Genomic DNA, 21771 nt, shown 5'->3' with positions numbered 1-21771 from the left:
GCCTTATTTTCAACAAACGGAGCCATCTGGCTATATCCAATATATATAATAATAACCGATGAAACGAGATCCAACGATACTGACAGCCATTAGTCCTTTTTACATTGTATCCATCACTGCGGAGAGAATGACCATCTGAAGACATAAAACTCTCATTTCCTTTTCAGGAGTTGCAGTGCCCTCCACAGGATGTGAATGAAACAACGCCACATGTGCAAATAAGTCTATAAGTGTCAAGATTTCTCTTCCTGAAGTCTATTTTTAAATTAAAATGATGTTTTAAATGGATATTTGATATATATTATTTAAAAATAGAGATATTTATACCATATCATCAATGCTCACCATTTGTTCTTAAATTATTCATTTGATTTTGCCAAGATGTTGGCAAACAAGTGATATGCCACTTCAGGAATAATAGAGACTGAATCAAAAGACGACAATGTGGTGTTTTAGAAAATAGATATTTTATAGATCAAATCGAAAAAGTTATAAACATTTATAGAGGTTTTTAATCAGATATGAATTAATAAACTATATAAGCATTCTTACCATAGTCAGGATTGTGCTGTTCTCAATGTTATGAATGTAAGCTGAGTGTTATTCTTGTACACAGACACACAAAAGTCACACCTGCTGCCTTAGGTCTGTGGAGGCTTTTGAATGTTTTCCCAAGACACGTAACCTCGTTTAGAAATATGGAAAACATCATAAAGAGAGGGAGGGTATCAGATTTGTGATCTTTGTTTGCGCACGTTCATGAAGTGTTTTCAGCTCCAGCCACCTGACATAAAGCAATAACATGCGTGGCATCACTTACATTATGTGTTAGAATAACACTGTAGCACAATAGTTTACTGGAAACAGTGGGAGTTAAGTTACATTTTTGATACATTTGACTTAAAAACAATGAAACTCTGTCTTGTTTCTCATTTTATACATTAATATTTATTAATATGTCCAGCTTTTGTTAAACAAGAATGCATCCTGTTTAAATAGCTCCTAATGAAAGAATGGCACAAATGGGACAACAGCTGGAAATTGATTCTTTATTATGCTGGAAACCGGGGCAAGTTGTCCCATGTAATGTTGACACAACTGCTTTTTCTCAGTATCTATGGTGTTTTGAGGCTAAAGTCCAATTTGCCACTAGTAGTGCTTATCTATGTTATTTTCAAACACCTATTATGTTAAATTAGGACTATGCTTTATATTCTTGGCAAAATCAAAAGGAAATAATAAAATAAAATGTTAAATAATAAAAATTACATAAATAATATAAATATAATAAATAAGGTAAATAAGTAAAGTAACTATGAGGTAGTTTTAAAACAAAGATTAAACTGTGCAGGTTGTCGTGTGTAAATGTCGAAATGTTATACAATTAATTCATTACACACACAAAAAAAAATTTTTGTTTGCTTTTCTTTTTAATTTTTTTGCATGTTTTAGAACTATTTTGTTATTAACTTATTGTGTGAAATAATAATATTCATTTGAATCCAGACAGTTCTTTACGAAAAAAAAAAAGTTTGTATAATTGATCCTTAACATGACGCCGTTAAGATAATTTTCAAAAATAATTAATTACAAGAATTTGTAAATAACTATTAATACATGTTTAAATGAATGAATAATTTGGTAATATTTCTAACTATTTGGATGTACTGCATGAACTAATGATATGTTGTAATGTAACGTATGTCGTGACGTCACAACACCCTCGCCCAATCACAGGCTTCCGTGTGTGCGCGTGGATCACTTCCTTGTTGTCGGACTTGTCATGATGCGATTGGTTAGAAAGCGTGTCAGCGTTTGAATGGGGCTCTCCGTATCCATCTTTCTGTGATGTACTGTACATAGACACGAGCTGTAACAATGGGACCATTAAGAGTTATATCTGTCTTTCTGGATGTGATTTTAGTGTGTTTGGTGTTTGTCCAGTGCGGCGCTCGTGATCTGGACTCCAGCTACGTGACGTGTGGCTCTCTGGTCAAACTGCTGAACACCCGGCACAGCGTCAGACTTCACTCGCATGATGTCAAATACGGATCAGGTCAATATAATCATAAACCTTAGCCATTTAGTTCTCAGAGAACGCTTATGTTCTAATCTTCGCTTTTAGACTTGTTTGATGCTCTTATATTGATGATATCGCTTAGTGTAATAGCAGCTGGTGCATGTATGCATTAGCCAGGAAGCTAGTGCTAATATTTCTAATTTGTAAACAGTACTGTATTTGTCTTTCTGTTAGCCAGTTATAGACTCTCATTCATTCCCCCAGTGGTTTAGTTTTGTTATGTTTACCTGAAAGATCCATGTAATCATGAAGACAGGTGCACTACAAAATACTGAAAGGTACCGTGATAATACCATATATGTAATTAAAAGTGTTTGCTTTTAATTTTTTCCATATTTTCGAATTGTTCTTTTAACGAAACTTGCTCTGTAATATCTTTTAAATGAACTGTAACTGTACCTAACATTGGAAACTGATTTTGTTTTTACTTAAAAGTATGTATCTATACAGAAACGGACCATAATAATGATAATAAATTATCATAAAGTGAACTTTAACTTGGTCAATCCAGATTTCTTTAGGTGTTGCTTAGATTAAATATTAGTATAATTAGCTATACGTGTTTATACATAACATAAGTTGACCAAAATAACTCCAGCCTGAATAATAAACAAAAAATGGACATTAACAACAACGATAATATTAATAAATTGATATTTCACTCAGATGATGCAGATGTCTTAGCAGTTGTTTAAGTAAAATTATGTATACACACAATTATCTGTATGTGTATACATAAATTGACCAAAAATAACTTAAACATAATGATCCCCTGAATACCATGAATAATAAACAACATTAGAAATTACTACAATATTAGTTCATAAACATTTCTAAATATTTTTTAATGTATATTCGGTAAGACTTCACTTAAAGCTTTTATGTATAATGCATTATATAAGTAGTTTTAATGCATTAGTAATGCACCTTATAATGCATTGTACAATATCATTAATAATTGTAACCAGAGTTAATGCATTATAACACTTATCAATTCATTGTTACACTATGCATTTTAAACTTGGTTATTATTTACGACAAGATGTATTACAATGCACATTATGAATAATTATAACCCTTTGTAATGCATTATACATAAATGCATTAAGTGTTACAATATATTTAAACAATGTATAATGCATGATTTATTTTTTTCTTGTACAAAATGTAATATGGGATGCTAAAGTATTATGATATTCAAGATGGTATACAATTATTCTCAAATTAAAGATTGATTACATGATGTCCTGCAGGAAGTGGCCAGCAATCAGTAACCGGTGTGGATTCTGCCGATGATGCCAACAGCTACTGGCGTATCCGTGGAAAACCAGACAAAGTTTGTCAGCGTGGGGAGCCCATTCGATGCGGAGAGGCCATCCGAATTACGCACATGAAGACCGGACGCAACCTGCACTCACATCACTTTAGCTCCCCACTGTCTAACCACCAGGTAGATCCACACAACACACTCCTCTCTTAACCTACATGTTCAGGTGACTGTAACTGGCTGGATTTGAATTACATTATCACGTTGATTTGTTGTTTCATGTTTGCAGGAAGTGAGTGCGTTTGGCGAAAATGGAGAAGGAGATGATTTAGACGTATGGGCCGTGCAGTGCGGCGAAACATACTGGGAACGTGACGACGCTGTGCGATTTAAACACGTCGCCACTGAGGTTTTCCTCAGTATAACCGGAGAGCAGTACGGTCAGCCAATCAGAGGCCAGCGTGAGGTCCATGGAATGCCTTCACCCAATCAGCATAACTACTGGAAGGTGATGGAGGGGGTTTTTATTCAGCCCAGCAGTGATCCAGCGCGCCACGACGAGCTCTGATGATGCCGCTACATTATCGTAGCGAGCACCAGAGAACTCCACTCACACATGAAACCCTCTCTATGTTTAAACCTTTAGTTTCTTTAAAGTTTTACTTTTATTGGTGATGCAATTTGAAATGAAAAATTAACTTCACAGACAAAAAGGTTTGTTTTACTAGACTGCTAATGATTGGAATGTGTTTTTGTACATAAGGGAATACAATTACATTATATACCAGGATTTTGGGCTTCAGAAGTGAGTATTTTGTATTATTTATATTAGGTTGGATTACTACTGGAACAAATGGCATTGTACTATGAAATAGTGTTTTTGCACACATCAAATCATGTGATCTTTCTGACATCAGTGTGGGAAAATATCAAATGGTCATTTCTGTTTTAGTTTAAGTTTGTTACTGTAATTCCCAATAGTCGTTTCCCCCCCTCATACTGTATATGACCCGATATGTACATAATTTGGTGAAAGCTTAATTTTTGAAAACATACTGTAGGTATTTTTTATTTCAGTTAAAACATGCGTTTTAAAGAACCATATTATTAAAATATTGTAAACAAGCTGATGCATTGTTGTGGTGACCAGTTTCTGAATCCTGGCAATAAATACTGCACACCATCTAGACTTTATTAAAGATTACAATTACAACCACCTGTCAAGGTGATTATTTCTGCTCATCTAGCTTTTCTGGAAAATGAAAGATGACACAGAGCATCCAAATGGGGGCAGCATTTAGCTACTGTTTGGCACATACTGCATGGACATTGAAAAGGAAATATGACCGTGAAACGTGCGTCTAGGACAGTATACGTTAAGTGTAATAATACACAGTGATGGACGGAAAGTGAGGACAAATTACTAGCCGTTATATATTGAAATAATGAAACACTGAACATCTGGATTACCAAATAAAAACTGCCGTTTTAAAAGACTATATTTTGTTAAACGGACAGTTCATTCTTACATTTTATTAATAAAACAAACAAACAAAAAAAAAAAACGTACTCTATTATTAATGCTCTATTATTTATATATTTTGACCAGGTTGATTTTAATCACATTTTTACAAAAAAATTCGCCATGGTAAGCAGAGATTCCGTCGAAATGTGGTTATTACAGTAAAACTGACATTATTAATGTATGGTTTTACTGTAGTATTCACTGAGTGAATACAGTTGAAGTGGGATAGCTACTTTCTAATTAGTTGTTCAAATGGTTTATCCTTGTAGATATAACGCAATGTAACAGCAACGGTAGCACGCAAAGACTTAAGGAAATATTAAAACTAACTTAAAATGCTTTCTCAAACAGGTAAATTACTGTTTTTACTAAATAACTATTTAACTTGTTGAACTTCCTTGACTGATACCGTGGCTTATTCTATCCTTCATCACATTTGACTGCATCGATATTTAAATTATGTTTTGCCTCAGTAGGATTTGTAATTTGACTTACCATAGTGTTTCCCACCACTGCTGTCCAAATGTGATACTGTATGACCTCTGATGACTCGTCCCGAGTGAAGTCAAAACCAAAAAAAAAAAAAATCCCTTTTGTAGGCCTATCTTCCCTCACTATTTTAGGATTATGCTGATTTGAGTAATGGAAGAATGCACATAATGAGAATTAAACCGATTAGATTAATAACAATGTCCCACTTTACCAATTTCAGCAGAAACCGGTTATAGGCTAAATATTTTAGGAGACATGAGGGAAAAAGCACAATATAACATTATTATTATTATTATTATTATTATTATTATATTAAACGTGTACTTATTTAAGGTTCATTTGACTAAATTGTTGCCTAAACATTTTTTAATTTCATGTAAGTTTTTAAAAAGACGTAGTAAGAGGAAGCGGATGTGAAGGTAACTCTACTTTGGTTTTTTTGTCTTCCCAGAAGATGGCGACATAATATAACAGGGTTTGCGTAGTTCAGTCACCCATTATGAACTCTAGAATCTAGAAAGATTCATTTAATATGGTACAAAGAAGGGGCTTATCATCTAAAACGAGCTGCTTCTGTATTAAAAATACTTGTTACGCTTGGCATGGCCTTCTATTGAACCAAATGTACCTTCGTTGTCGATTCTACACATTTATTGCAGCTGTTTGTTGGCATATATTCTTAGAAGGCCACATATTAACAGAAAACCTGTTCACTGGTTGTCAGTATCACCCATCAGTGCTGTCACCATATCTGAGACAATCTTGACGCATAGATACTGCACCAAGGGAGCCCAGAGCCACAAGATCTAAAAGCTCTCCATTGCACTATTCATAATCAAATTAATAGCTGGACTGAGTATCCACATGGATGGGGTAGCAATGAAAACATGTCCGCTGAGGGTCAAGTGAAGAGCTATGAAAAAAAACCCATAGAACTCAAGAGAAGACAAGCATTTAGGTTACAACTGAACGCTGAGCGTGAGAGTGATCAGGAAACTGAAGTGTCTGAAATATGCCTTCAGAAAGTCACCTTGAATGAAAAATTAGCCCCATGGCAATTTAAGAAACACGAAAAGCACAAAATATTAGCATCACATTAATGCAAACTCATTTTAGAAATTAAGTGTTTAAGGTCCATTCACACCAAGGACGATAACGATAATGATATTTCGTTTTAAAATAGCAAAGTCCATACCACAACTACCATAATGGCACAGATTGGAATCCTTTTCAGAACATTTTTCTTTCCAGGTGATAAACCATAAAACACTGACAGCCAATCAGAATCAGAAGAGTGCGTGCTTTTAAAGAGATAGAAGACAAAAGAGTGGCCATGATTACAGTAAACAGAATGTTACTGTGCTTAGGTGTGAACTCTAATTTGGTTATCGTTATCGGCGTGAAAAGACCTTTCCATTCATTTAGTGTATAAAAAAAAAAAAAAAAAAAAAGATGTGGATTTTCAACAAGCATTTCGAGGTGCAAAATCAGAATAAAATGTAATCTTAAATATGCTCAAGCAACCAAAACAATTGCAAGACACTATAAATCTCATAAATCTTACAATCCACTATAAAGCAAGCAAACATTGTTATGGACATTCCATAAATACAATAAAATGTTGCATAAATTGCTGCCATACACCTTAAATAAAGAATAAAAAAAAGACATTTAACTTCACAAGCAAGCGATACACATTTTTTCAGGTAACAGCATTTAAGTAAGAAAACATATACCATTTACTTAATGCATTTTGCTTTTATTGAAAACTGATTGTGTACAGAGCAAATTAAAGATTTGCTAAAGCAAAAATCACTTGTATTCCTCATTTCAAAGTCGCTTTGGATAAAAGCATCTGTTGAATGAATAAATGCAAATAACAGCCACCACTTACAGAAGGTATATGGGCAGATTAGTGCTTTTTGGCTCATTTGTGTAGAAGCATGCAGGAGAAGCATGTCATTTGTGGTAAATAAGGGCTAGGTGTGTGTTTGGTGGTCTGGTCCAGTGGACTGATGCCCTTTCATTATTGCACTGCTAGCTGCAGCTCCCACAGTAGTGCAACAGGGAAAGAGTGTCAGGCAACAGACAAACAATGGGACCAGGAACATGCTCGCACAAACAGAAAGTGTTCAGAAATCATCATATTCCACTAAACTGTTATAATTTCTAAATAGCCAAATGCGTTCCAGCTATTTCAGGTAGTCTAAAATATAAAACACTCATTCAACAGCCTTTGGAAATACACCTGTCAATCTCTGACCATCACAAGTATTGCTTTCCCATGCCTTTCACGATTCATATCTCAGACCTCTACACAGCTTCTATATTACTGCATACACAGACTCACACAAGCTTAACCTATTGATTAGGAGATCATGACATGAACTAAATTATAACCTTTTGAATCAACATTTAGAGAGCTAGATTTTCAGACACTGCATAATGAAATGTTGAATTTAACTTGATTTAATGTTGAACTACATGACCTCAAATTCAGCAATCATATAAAAAAGGGTATTCGGTTAAAATGTTCAGCTGTCAATAGTATTTCTCACTTACATGTGCAAAAATCACAATTTGCAAAATGCGGTAAAAACAGTAATGGCCAACATAGAAACCAAGGAAGTTAAAATTGTTGTTTCAGAACTCAAATTTTAAGTCTATTGGAATATGAGAGTGCTGTAGTAATTCATTTCTTGATTTGACCTGTAACACGGAGACTGTAGCAGCATGTTGAGGGAAAATGTGCATTATCAAAAACAAAAAGATTTCCTTCAAAATACACTGACCTTTCAGAAAAGCTGCTTTACAGTGGACAACTAAAGAATAGTCTGAATAAACTGAATTAGTCTGAAATTACTATTGCGTGTTCTCTGACATAATGATATAATTCATATAAGGAAAGGTTTAAATCTATAAGTGTTTGCACTGTTAAAAGCAAGCTATACAACCACATCAAAATGTTTGTGGGCCATTTTGTTTTAATATTAAACGGGTGTTATTTATAGTATTTCAAATGAAATGGTTTAGAGCAGCAACCTCATTCTTTCGCCACAAAAGGATTCACGGATTGAGATCTTGTCAAGCCTTAGCACGATATCATTGCACATTTTAATCAAAATGACAAGGGACAATCAAATCCATGAATGTTCCTGAAATTGCAGATTACTCTTAAAGTCGAGACCCTATAAGCAATATTGCACTACTCCATAAACAGTGAAAAAAGCAGAGGCAATATTGATAGGGTCTAGCCTGCAAGATGCATTTATCATAAAATCACACAGCACTTTAGCGAAAAGATAACACGGCTGTGAAAAACACAATCTAGGGATTTAAATCCCTAAATGGTGAGACTGAAAATGGTTCCTGCTCTACTACACGATACGCAAACCTCTTTGTGACATCTGACCCTTCACAGCCTATAAACAAACCAAAGTGAATGGCAAAATGCTGCTCATTTCAAAATTAATTTTAAGCAGAATTCAGTTTAGTTGATTTGCTGCTAAACAACAAACTTCATATAAAATGCTGGTTTTAATAGAGCAAAAATTTAGGGTTTTACATGGTTGAGTTTAAATGCTTTCATCCTTATACAATTTAATCCACATATGTACAGAAATTACCATGGATATTTAGAATCATAAATATACCATGTGACATTTTTTTCAAAAACATCATTTTTAGCACATCTGGCATTTAAAATGGGCTACTTAAAAACAAGCATCTTCTAATACCAATACATGCATGCTATCAATAAAGACATGCATTCTTTCAAAGCCACGCTGGTGGACTGACTCCGGCATTCAAATCTGAGAAACACTGAGTGGAAAGCATATTGTAGGCCCTTTGGTTATCTGCGTCCAAAAGCAGTCTTGGTGCTCTGCAATTCCAAGCATACCAGCTTCTGCCTTGGAGTTAACGACATGCTCCAACAGGATGGGTTTTTTTTCTCCTTTGGGAATTTCACATTGAACTCACATGCATGATCTTACTTGTCCCCCTCGGTAATAAAACACGTTAAACAATTTACCAATCAGGTTTCATGCAGTGAAGTTAAAGTCAAAATGTTGAATCACGACAACAGGGCTAGAATACGACGCTCTAAAAGGTACAAACGACTGGTATAGCGTATCAGCTGACCACACTGACCAGGAGTGGTCTTGTAGAAGAACGTCACGCGCTGTTTAGTAATATAGTAGGCTATGCAAATACGCGCTATTTCGATAATACAAATGCGTCTGGCGATTTTATAATCTATATGGGTTCTACATAAGAATAAACAATGCGCTACCAAATCTGCAGGTGAATGCAAACTTACCACTCCTCATTTGACGCTTCAAAGCCCACTAGCTGAGAGCTGAACCAGGATCATGAGAGCAGAGGAGCTGTAGGCCTCAGTATGCTATATAGTGGCCTATGAATGCGCTGCGCATGCGCGTTGCGGTATTTAGCGCAACATTCCTCATACACCCAGTTCAGACCGGTGAGTCTCAAGCTTACCTTCTGCTGTGGAGCCTCTATATATACGAATCAATGACAAATGCTCCAGATGATAAAAAGGAGAAGTCTTCTAATGGTCTAGTTTAAAACATGTGTACCAAATTATCATGCATTGTTTTCCATGAAGACTAGTGGAAACCGTAAATTTTAAAGTTTTAAAATAGCCTACTTCACGTGAATTTACACAACTATTATTAAAATTATTATTATAATACGATTTTTTTTTTTGAATGTCATGGATATCACTAAGTTGTCTTATGACATAGGGTTAGGCCCTATACTTCGTTTGAACAAATGCAAAGGAAGATTTTAAAATAACCTAGACACGAGGGTCCACTTTAAATGGTTCCTGTTTTTTTTCTTGTCATATCATGAGACAACAAAATGGTTGCTGATTGTTTATTAGGACATGCAATTGTAAATATTAAAGAAATATTTTTTACGCCAATATTGCTTTTTTAATCAAGATTTTTATCCTTTAAATTAAAATGTTTTTACAATCTCAGCAGTTACACCACCTAGACATTTTAAGTCCCAAACACCGAAAAAACAATCATCATAAGAATAATTCCGTGCTCATCATAGAAGAACCTTAATTTATTTTTGTACGAATTGCATGCAATATATTTGACTTAAAAATATGCGTCACGCGATTGACTCGCATATCACTAATACATACAAAGTCTGTGTGTGTTGCTCCAGTGCACTCACACACACCGACCTGCCTACGTATCATTACAAGCAACCAATAGATTACACTTCGTTTGGCCAGATGTCCATTCTTTTGATGAGACTACCAAAAAGTTCAACTTGCATAACCTTGCAGATACTGACCAAGAGTAAAATGTCACTATGGGCGACCTCCCCTCCCCTCCTCCCATTCCTCCCTTCTTGGAAAGGGACCTGCCCCCTACATTCCTTACAAATAGTCCCATCCCCCACCGATCTGGCTCAAACAAGAGAATCATCCCTTCCTTCTGCCTTCTTCTGGAAGAGCTCCTTCATTATAAATAAAAATCTAAATATATGGTTACACACCTACCAGCTCTGTTTAGTAGGGAGTTACAGGGAGATGGAAGCATTGCTGGTTGCACCAAACAGTTTAATTCTCATAGCAGTGATTTATATATAGGCCTATATTTAAGTGTAAGCGTAAAAGAACCCAATAATTGCTTTGGCACTGAATTTACAATAAATAGCTTAAATCTCTAATTTGAGAAAGATATAGGGAAAAAAACATCAAATAATAACAAAGTTTAATTGCACGAAAACTAAAAGTATATAATTAAATCATAAAGAATAAAAACGCAGAATACAATTATTTACATTAGTAATTTAAATACACATCAGCCAAAAATAAGTAGGCTAAAAAAATAAATCGAATTGCTCTTTAAAGAAAATAAGTAGTGATTCAACACGTTGCTGTTGTCTACAAAATGCATATATTAAAAACTGAAAAAAGGACGTTCATAAGACTTTATATGAGGATCGTATCATTTACAATATGCTTTGTGAACATTTCGTGCGCTAGTGACATTAACGAATCGACAAAAACGTAGATGATCATTTACGTCCGCTCCTTATTATCCACTGCTTTTCTGCACCTCTCTGCCAGCAGGCCTCATACAGAAGTTCCCGAAATATGCAAAAGGTTGAGAAACTCACTTCAAAGCATTGTTGGAGTGTTACTTAATCGAACACGTGGTTTTCAATGCAAACGAAGACGACCTCAGTCGTACAAAATGTTCTTTCGAGGGAGGCGTGGTCTGTAGGCATTTTCAAATAAGTGGAAAAACCTGGTGTCACAGATATACCATAGGTCAAATACTGCAGTTCACACGCCTGGTGCATGCTCTGCAACAATGCTGTTGTGCATGGAATGAATCCAACATCGTGCACACATCTGGGCCCATACATCTAGGTGGTCTAGACTCGTGCGAAACCCCCTATATTCGCCATTTGAAATAGTAGCTTATTTAAACGCCCTTAACCATATACCGCTCGTCCCAGCTCTGTTTAAGGGTGAGTAGGCGAAAGCCGAATGCAATGACAATACTATTGCACTGCTTGAGTAGATGGTTCAGTAGTGCAACATCGTCAAAGCAACAGACCTTAGCACAGCCGAAATGCATGGGCCCCCTTTGAACGAGCCTTCAACACAACGGGGCGAAATCACCCTTCATAGTTGCACTCAGTCAAGTGACTAAGTCACGAGGTAGGCTATATATATTAAAATAGATAGATATGGTTAAGGCTAGTAGGCTAAAAAATATTTGTTTAATTGGCAACTTAACGAATTATGCTTCGTTCTATTTTATAATTCAGTATTTCAGCAGCAACCCATTTTGTCATAATATGTCTTTATGGAATCAATTCATTACACCTGTTGTTATATCAAATCAAATGTAGATGAATGCATACACTGAGGGTGGGAGAACTTGAAAGCTTTATAGGGGAGGGGTGAAGGTTAGGCTATACTTTTTCTTTCCTCTTTTTTTTATTTTATTTTATTTATTTATTTTGTCAGCCAATGCCCTTTTAATATTGCACTGCTCATCTGACTGCACAGTAGTACAACAGAAAAAGGGCCCTGGTCAACAACAGTAAAGAAACTGAACACGGGGTGTTTTAATGGATTATATTTTAAACTGATTGAGTGAATCCACAAAAATGACTGGGAATTTGAATGCAAGTCTTAGACCATGTAACTACAGTAATTATGGTCATAATCAGTTATTTTAACAATTAAAGCAATTTATGTTTCCTATACGCGTATAAGTCTAAGAAAAAATAAGCAGTAGCTGGAAGGCAAAAATGATTATAACAAATTAAAAATCTCCAAACCTTCCAGTTGAGGTATGCTGTTATTAAAGCTTAAAATGAGGGAAACAACACACATGTAATTAAACAAAACCAAGCAGGACGTGGCAATATCTCCAAATTAACATTTACATTTAGTAGCAATGGGTTCACGTGTTTTTCATGCAATTTCAGCAGCAATAGCGAGCAACACACTGCTTTGAGTGAGTGAGAACGAAGGGCACATTCCCCGATACAGTATGAGAAACCTTCGTTTAATACGTATTATTCTTGTCCCCTTTGCCAAAGTGCCCCCCCCCCCGTTTAGGTGAGGGGGCGGAGGCTCCTTAAGGTTGTTATTTTCAATGCATACATTAACAGTGCATTTGGACACTTTGGGGGATGAAACAAGGAAGATTACAATTTTTCCTAAAATAAACCATTATATTTGGCTGGGATGTAATTATTCAACCGAACTGTAATCCAAATCATACTTTTTTTAAGAGTGTTGCTAAAACACACACATTTATGCACAGCCTCGTGCAAACCTCCAGTACAATTTTACACATTAATTACAGGCATTAAATGATTTATAGAAATTGATAGACTGATTTTTTTTTTGCAATTACAATGGCACCGTTAACGCACACAAAAAGCCTCCATTTCAATGCATTCAGGAATTTATCACAAACACAGCACTTGCAACAAAATAACAGAGTATTGCAATTAAAAACTACACATTTTGTGTCGGTTTATATGAACCTGGATCTGCTATATTTAAAGAAAAAGAAAAGTGGCACATCGTGTTTCTACTTCTGCTCGCTTATTTTACAGTTACTGATTTAGTGTAGAAAAACCAAACACGTGGAAAATACGGACAAGGCTTCCCAGACCCTTGTGCAAGTTAATCATTGGCTTATTGAGAATATGGTGAAGTCAGATGCTTTATATGGATTAAATACCAAACCAGGTGGATGCAACAGATCAACACTGATGATGACAATAGAAGATAAGGAAAGGAGATTGTTCCCTTTGACTGAATGACAGGCGAGACTTCTCAAACGCGATGCGCTCTTGACTTCCTCACCAGCGCGCTCTTCACGTTTCTAACTACAGCCATGTTAAGGGGCTTCTTTGGCACCCCATTCGTCTTCTCCCCACCCATACCGACTCAACGTTGTCGTTTTTGCCCCTGAGCTCCCGCCATTTCCACCAAATCACCCGGATGCTACTCACAGACAGAAAGAGGACCCCCTAAATTTCATGAATGGTACCTGGCCAAGGGAGGGACAATCCTTGAAAGCAGAAGACACCGACAAAAAGAGAAAAAGTTGGACCGAAGGGTTGCAAGGCAAGAAGCGCGATTTTCTTCAAATATCTTCTCATTCATGCCGCGTAACATAGTGCCATCCCGTCACGCTCGCGCATTCTTCCCCTCATGCTCCAAACAATCAAAAGCGTAATTTATCCATAGCAAGCCAATGGCCCTCTTTGCTCAAGACTCCATCTTTGACTAGTTGACATTCAGCTCTTGCTGAAGCAAATTCCTCATTTGCATGCGTCTTCGTGATTGGCCCGTTTCTGCGCTAGTCTTTGCCGCTTGAAGGACCATTGGTTGAAGTCGGAGGCATTTAACTGTCTTGTGAATCCTGCGATAGGCTACTTGGGGTGAAACGTCACCGTATAGTTTTAGTTTAACAATGAACACTCAAATTCTGCTCTCCATTCACAAATTTCTTCTTATGCTAGTTTGAAAGACTACATGAATTGTAGTTTTAAAGTAGCAGAGTGCATGAAAACGGTTATTAAATTGCACCCACAGGAACAAAAACAATAAGGTACATTTTAGAAACGTTTACTGTGATTGTATACAGTTAAAAAATACTTAACTAGTCAAACCCCTGAAATAATTCTAATGGAATTTGATCATCATTTAGAACCAATTCTATCTCTAGAACTATCAGAATAGAGCTTTCAAAAATAAACAAATAAGGATCCTACTGCATAAATTGAATTTATAGTAAAACAGAAAAATAGATCCATTTATCCAGAAGGACCTTATTTGACTCGTGGAGAATATTATAGGATTCTTATTGATCTACAAATAGAAATTTCACATTTCTACAAATAGAAGTTCCATTAGCATTGAGGATTCTTTGACTTTTCCACTTGAATGCAGGAAATAGACACATTTATTTGCACCTGCATGGCAGAAAACCATAAAGACCAATATATTAATACTTAAATATTTTATACACTTTACAAATAACCTGCAGTTGTTAACAAAAGAGTTATTTCTGCCTGATTTAACTGATAAAAATGAGTTTTGTGGATATGAATTGATGTATACAGATCAGTGATGTTAAATATTAAGTTACATAAGTTAAGCACATTCAACAGTTAATTTTTATAGTTGTACGTTTCATTTGTTTTCCCAGTCAAATTAAACATTTATTATAGGCTATTTAATCTCATTTCTGTTAGTCTAATACAGACAGTTTGAAAAGAAAATCAAATTCTAGTTTTCTTTGGTGGCCTAATGCTAAGACTTTGCTGATTTTTGTAGCCTCTCAGAGACGACATCTTAGAGAAGCAACTGTGGAATGCACTGAGAAAGCTATAGGATAGATATGGTGACCCAAGGAGAGGGAGGAAGGGGGGCCCTCAGTGGAGGCCCTTTGGTTGACGCCTAGAGGAGGGCAGCGGCCTGTAAAATCCGGCATTCCTGACCAATGGAGCTTAAATAATGGCATTGTCCTGCGGAAAAGAACCGCCTCTCTCTGTCTTACTCTCCCCCGTTTACTGCGGGGGCCTGATTGTGTAGCTAATCGGCAGAGAGCATTTGATCCAAAGCAGAGCTGAATTCAGTATGCAGCGGACGTATCAAGAGGGACACCCTCCTCTCCCTCTCCCTTTCTATAAAACACACACACACACACACACACACACACACACTAAAGGGCCTATATCCTAGCTATATCTTCTTAGTGCACTGTGTGTTTGTTTGGAATATAGAGAGCAAATCAGAATCAGGCCTTGAGATAACTGTTCTGGGAAGGTTTCAAAATAAAATCTAAAAAGAATGTTTTGAGAGGAACTGGTCCTGAAAATAACCCCATACTAACGTTAAAGGAAAGCTGTGTGTTTGCTACATAAATCATGGCATGTCATCGAAAATCAACCGAAACCCTTTGGCTGTAAACCCATTAGCAAAATAGCATGCACAAATTTGCATGCACTTCACAATAGTTAACGAACCATTAACCCTCTTCTACGTGCTCGCATGCAGCGGTTAATATATAGCCTGTGTTCTTGTTTTGTTCGTGATGCACGTGCTGCCCTTTGTGTGATCTCGAGGCGAATTCAAAACACACATGCCCACAAGCAAGAGTTTAGACGAGTAACCCGACTATTTTACGCATTTGAATGTATACATAATTGTACACGGTTAAATTAAAATAATTAAATATGTAAAGAAACATTTTTTTTTTTAGAAATTCATTAGATCATATGCTCCAGTGATTTGTACTAGCTATAGCCTTTTATATGCTGTAAATATTTCGGTTTTTTTTTTTTACTTTATTTAAATTTAAGTTCGTTCTGTGTATATTCCTACAAGAAAAATAACACGTTATTATTCATCCAACCCATGCTACATCGGTTCGAGGAAGAGAGGAAAATATAATTCTCCGCCTCTTTAGTGACCATGTGACCAAACGCCCACGTATGTGTGGTCACGCCCACGTCCCAGCAAAGAAGTAAACTCTCCTGTGTGTTTGATAAAAGGTAGTTTGCGCTTATTTTTTGTTTATTCACACGGATTTATTAATGTTTTATTACATTGGCGTTCCAAGACATTTTTGTACATACAGATTTTGGCAAATTATTTTAAATAGCCTATAAATGACTGCACTTCTCTCATATAAGCTCGAAACTAATTACATTTACTGTTGTTTTCACACACACATTTATGTGTAATTTCACCATGAAAGTATCTTAGAAAATCTCATGGTACGTTTGTCTTTTTAGGTTTAATTGCAGCAGTGTATGTTTTTCTACATGTCCAAACAAACATATTTAAACTGTAGGATTTTGCTCGAACTAAATATTTGACATCAAATAAAATGTTTGCAACATTTTGATGCATCTTTCTGGATACATGTCTGTTTGTGTTTCATGTGAACAACAGTTTAGCTGTTAATGAAACAGAAAACAAAATGAACCACACAGATGAACAAATCTTGTAAATCATCACAGAAATAAATCAAACTCTTAAGTTGTGCTTTAGAGGGGTAGTGTGTGTAATTTAGTATAGTTATTACATGAAATATAAATAAGTGTGATCAGAATAAATCTCACAATTAGAATCAGTACATTAAGAGGTAAATAACAGTTCCAAACAAACAGCTCAATGGATCAACCAACTCATATATATCATTCTGTTTTATGTAATGATTAAATAATTATAATAATGAAAAAATAATTAGCTTTCAGTTGATACTGAATTTCATCTTTTATGTGCAAAACATCTGACTCCATTCTAGTTCTTAATATTTAAAACATGTTTGTAGTAATATATATATATATATATATTAAAAGGAATGTATCTAGCTCACTGAAAAACTATTTTTATTGAAAGCAAGTATTTAATTGAAATACATGCTTCTATTTAATTGAATATTTAATTTTAATTGAAGTATTTAAAGCTAGTATTTATTTGAATTAGTATCTATCTATCTATCTATCTATCTATCTATCTATCTATCTATCTATCTATCTATCTATCTATCTATCTATCTATCTATCTATCTATTACTCAAACACCATTCACTTCATTTGAGTTTTTTTTTTTTTCCAGTTTCTTCTTTGATTCATACATTTCCTTCTGTTTGTCTCTCTCTTCTATTTAGTCTCTCTCTGTCTCTCTCTCTCTCTCTCTCTCTCTCTCTCTGTGTGTCTCTCTCCCCCCTGGTATCCCTCCTGCAAGGGGGCTATTGACTGGAGGCCAATTCCTATTGATGTGTATTGATGACTGTGAGGGGAAGGAACTGTGAGGTTGTGAGAAGCCAGTGTGTTCCTCTCTTCACCTCGCTTATTTTTCTGAAGGCCCCTTCCACCTCTTCCTTTCTTTCCACCCCCTCTCTCTGACTCTTCAGGCAGTCTCCAGCTCCTTGCCGTACCCCCACCCCCTGCCCCAGCCTCCGTACCGTCCCGTCCCAGCCCCCCAGCTCCTAATTGCATGCATGACATTCCAGCTGGGTGGGTGGCATAGAGCCTTCTGTACACTGTAAAGTGTTATAGCAGGAACTGGAGAGCTTTTTAGAGTTGAGTGACGTGCAAACACAGACACATTAATGCAGGAGCATATCATGCACTTTCACTATATCACTGTGAACTCTCATGCATCATTACATTACATTTTCAGTATATTTTAAAGATACTGGCTGATCAGTATATAATCAAAGACCAGCATTTTACATATTATTTTCATCCATTAACACTTTAGACTTTACACTTAACACTTTTACATTATAGTTAATAAATTAACTAACATTAAATTGTGCATTACATTTGTCACTATATACTGTATGTATTATATATATATACAATTGTTAGTTGTTAGCTCACAAAATATTGAAATTAACCTACATAATTAAGAAATGCATTTAATAAAATGAATACAATTCTTTTTAATGATTAGTTCGTTAATTATAATGCGGTTAACTTTAATGTTAACTAGTTGAACCTATTGCAAGCTGTTACCATTTTAATTTTGTCATTTAAATATTTTTATATTTCTGTCAGAACGTCATAGTTTTAAGATGTTTACATTAAAAATATATATTAAAAAAAAAAATGTTTACAATCTTTCCCATCTGCCTTATGTTTGTTGCTGTCAAAAATGAACAAACACACTGTGAATCAAAACTTCATGACTGTTCAATCACCTCAACCAACGTTCCCTCCCAGTACACACAGATGTGTGTCTCACAGGACACTCAATCTCTCTTTTCACCAAGGTGCTGGAAATGCTTTCTTGAATGGAAATGTAAATAATAAGAAATCCACCATTATTGCCAGATGTGAGCTCAGGCATCATCAGCCTTCCTGTTTCCTCTCTTCTGACTAGTCAATAACCCCTCTTATGGTTTCCTCGCTACCCCCACCCCACCCTCGTTCTCCTCTTGCTCTCTTTCTCCTTCTCAAAAAAGAAACTGGTGGACCCCCGGGTGACCTCTGACCCTCAGAGGTCAGCATCCACCGAATTCCCAGATATCAGAGTTCAGAGCCACTGCACAGGGTCTCAGGTTTCATGCATATCCATGTGGCGCCAGGCCACTGCTCCACTCCATACATACCACCCAGATCCCACTATACATACCTGCTATTCAGCCTACAGGCTCGGTATCAGTGTTGCTGCCCAGCAGAGCGAGAATCTGCAGAACGAACAAAAGATGGCTGTTTGGTGACGTTACAGAAGAACTGATTGATCATTGTTGGATCAATAAATGCAATGGATTTTTGGTGTTTGCTTGTGTTTGGTTTGTTTAATTTTTAGATTCATTTTTCATTGTATTCAGAGGATGCCATTTTAAAACCTTGAATCATTCAAAGCTGATTTAATTTCTAAGATGAAAAAAAAAACCATCTAAAGCCAAAGGCAGTTTAACTTGAATTAAAGCATTACATTTTCTTATATTTTAACTCACTATAAATTCCAAATTCTCACATTGAGAACAAATCTCACGTTTTATTTTATTCACCTATTAAAATCACTGCATCTTAATATATTCAAACTCAATCACCATGTGTAAAAATGTTTCTATAATTAATTTGACAGGATAGTTTTGTTATTTCCTGTCAAATATAATTTTATACACTCTTTTACAACAAACCTCAGTCATTCAAGTCATGTCACCTTTTTGCCTTGTAAGTCATTAAAACTATCTATAAAGTGAAATAAATGTAATCAAATTTCAGATGACATTATACAGAAAACATACAACCTTGAAAAGAAAACATTTGCTTGTTTTTGTAATTTTGTTAAGTTGAAAATCAAAATATTTTTATTTACAGCTATTTTTTTGTTACTTTAAAGTTAAAGTTCATAAATTTTTTTATGAATTTTATGACGATCCTTAAATTTGCTGCATTTGTTAACTTCCATTATGGATTTTACGAACATCCACGTTATGAAGTTATTTCTATTCTTTCACTTTTAACAACTAAATTTATGAATGACCCCTATTGAGACATAAAACTGACGGTTCATTCATCTAAAACTATTGGAGATCATCTTTAAAAGCGATTAAAGGTCACAGAGATGTCTGGCGTTCCTCAGTGTGTGTGTGTGTGTGCACGCGCGCGCGTGTGTGTGTGTGTGTGTTGGGAAGAGGCGGGTCTATGTAAAATGCTCATCTATGAAAACTCAGACGTGCTTTAGTTTTTCGACATTATTGAAAGCCAATCGATTTTTTCGTTGATTTATGACTGTTTATTAGATATTCCACGCTGTTTAGCAGAATGTTATGTTCTTGAAGCGTGTTTAAAAAAATAGCCTAACTGGGCTGAAATCGCTTTAAATCGTGCAAATAATAGCAACATCATTAAGACGTTTAAGTTCTTAATTAGACAAATATCTTAAGGCTGTTGTTTACGCGTGAGTCTGTCCGTCTGTTTTAACAGCGGCGTTGTTAAAACCATTTTAATTTGCTTGCATTGTAAAAACGAAAAATAATGTTTGTGCAAACAACAACAGTTTTATTTCATCGAATTACTAAATTTAAGTGTTTTGAAAACGATGTTTAAACGAATAAAACAGAAAACAGCTAAAACAATGGCCTTTCTGGTTTATTTGTTGAAGAAAAACATTTAGTTTGTTCAATGTTAATGTGTTATTTCACATTCATTTGTTTTCATATAACATTGTTTTTATGTTCAAGTATTTCACATCTTATGGACTTGGATAATTGTTGAAATAATACTTTTAAAAAGAACAACTAATTGTTAGGACACCAAATGTGTTACCAAGAAATTTAAAATTTGTTACAATTTAGCCATTTCTGTAATGATTAAGAGCTCAGTAATTACAAGAAATGCCATTCCTTTCATAATTTGTATTGATTGATATTTATCTTGCTTTTTTTCTTTGCTTTTTTTGTTGCAAGATTACAGTAGCTTTGAAGATTTTCAAAAATCAAAAGTCTCACCTTCTAAAACTAGGTTCTTTGTAGTGATTTTTCTTGTTTAGGTTAAATGACAATTAAAAAATAAAAGTTACAATCAATAAGAAACAAAATGCATAGGAGGAAACCTTTATAGTTCCACAAATAATATTTTAATTCTCTAGTTCATTAGAAAACTATCTACTGGTGGTTTAAAGAACCTAAAAACCATTTGAACAACGTATAATGTGACATCAATATGTTTTAAAGCACAAAGAACCATATAACCTTCTCAAAAACTTGATAAGAACAGTGACCTTTGCTAAACTTCAGGTGAAAATAAAGATGCATTGAAAAACCAATTTTTTTCAAAATGCAAAAACTTCCTGAGAAAGAGAATTTTAATACAGAAACAACTGAAATATATATATGGGGGGAAAAAATTGTGATGCTTTCCATGGAAATGAAAAACCAATCTTGATTTCTGAAGTGAATAAAGCATACCTGATTCTTCCTTAGAAATATATTACTCAATTTTGTGATATCACACATTATTATTAAGATCATTTAGGATCTAAATGACAGTAGATGACAGATGATTTTTCATTTTCTAAATACCAAAAACCCCTGATGATGATAAAACCACAGTGATATCAGAGAGAAACCAATGACCTGTGAGTAATTAATCATTGCTTTTATTAAAGTGTCCCATGATGGATGGATGCCGGTCAGAGCCTGTCCCACTGTGGTCTCCTGTTCCAAATAGTTTTTTTAATCCGATCATGCATGTGGTAGGGTGAAATAAGTCAACAAGAATTACATTTTCATAAAATGTAACAAAAACCTGCGTCCATCACAGTGTTTTTGTATGAGGTGGTGAGTTCAGCACATTGAGGAGGTCTCTTGTTTTTCTGCATACGTGTGATGAAGAGAGTTCCTG

At 35.3% G+C, this 21771-nt stretch overlaps 1 protein-coding gene across 1 annotated transcript; it reads left to right on the top strand.

Moving 5' to 3' along the window:
- The first annotated feature begins 1760 nt into the window (after positions 1-1760).
- On the top strand, positions 1761-4884 carry sdf2l1 (stromal cell-derived factor 2-like 1). Its single transcript, XM_079416807.1, has 3 exons — positions 1761-2056; positions 3334-3530; positions 3637-4884. The coding sequence occupies exons 1-3, from the start codon at positions 1879-1881 to the stop codon at positions 3913-3915; spliced, it is 654 nt and encodes a 217-aa protein (XP_079272933.1). The 5' UTR covers positions 1761-1878; the 3' UTR covers positions 3916-4884.
- Positions 4885-21771: the final 16887 nt, after the last annotated feature.

This window comes from Barbus barbus (genome assembly GCF_936440315.1).
Source record: "Barbus barbus genome assembly, chromosome: 5".
In the NCBI taxonomy this organism is placed as follows: domain Eukaryota; kingdom Metazoa; phylum Chordata; class Actinopteri; order Cypriniformes; family Cyprinidae; genus Barbus; species Barbus barbus.
The sequence above is the reverse complement of the archived record's forward strand: the minus strand, read 5'-3'. Positions and strand labels throughout refer to the sequence as shown.

Excerpts from the sequence above, each read along its gene's own strand:
- sdf2l1 (XM_079416807.1), top strand. The coding sequence starts at position 1,879 with ATGGGACCATTAAGAGTTATATCTGTCTTTCTGGATGTGATTTTAGTG. Across the intron at positions 2,057-3,333 it reads TGATGTCAAATACGGATCAG|GAAGTGGCCAGCAATCAGTA; the intron begins GTCAATATAATC and ends GATGTCCTGCAG. Across the intron at positions 3,531-3,636 it reads CCCCACTGTCTAACCACCAG|GAAGTGAGTGCGTTTGGCGA; the intron begins GTAGATCCACAC and ends TCATGTTTGCAG.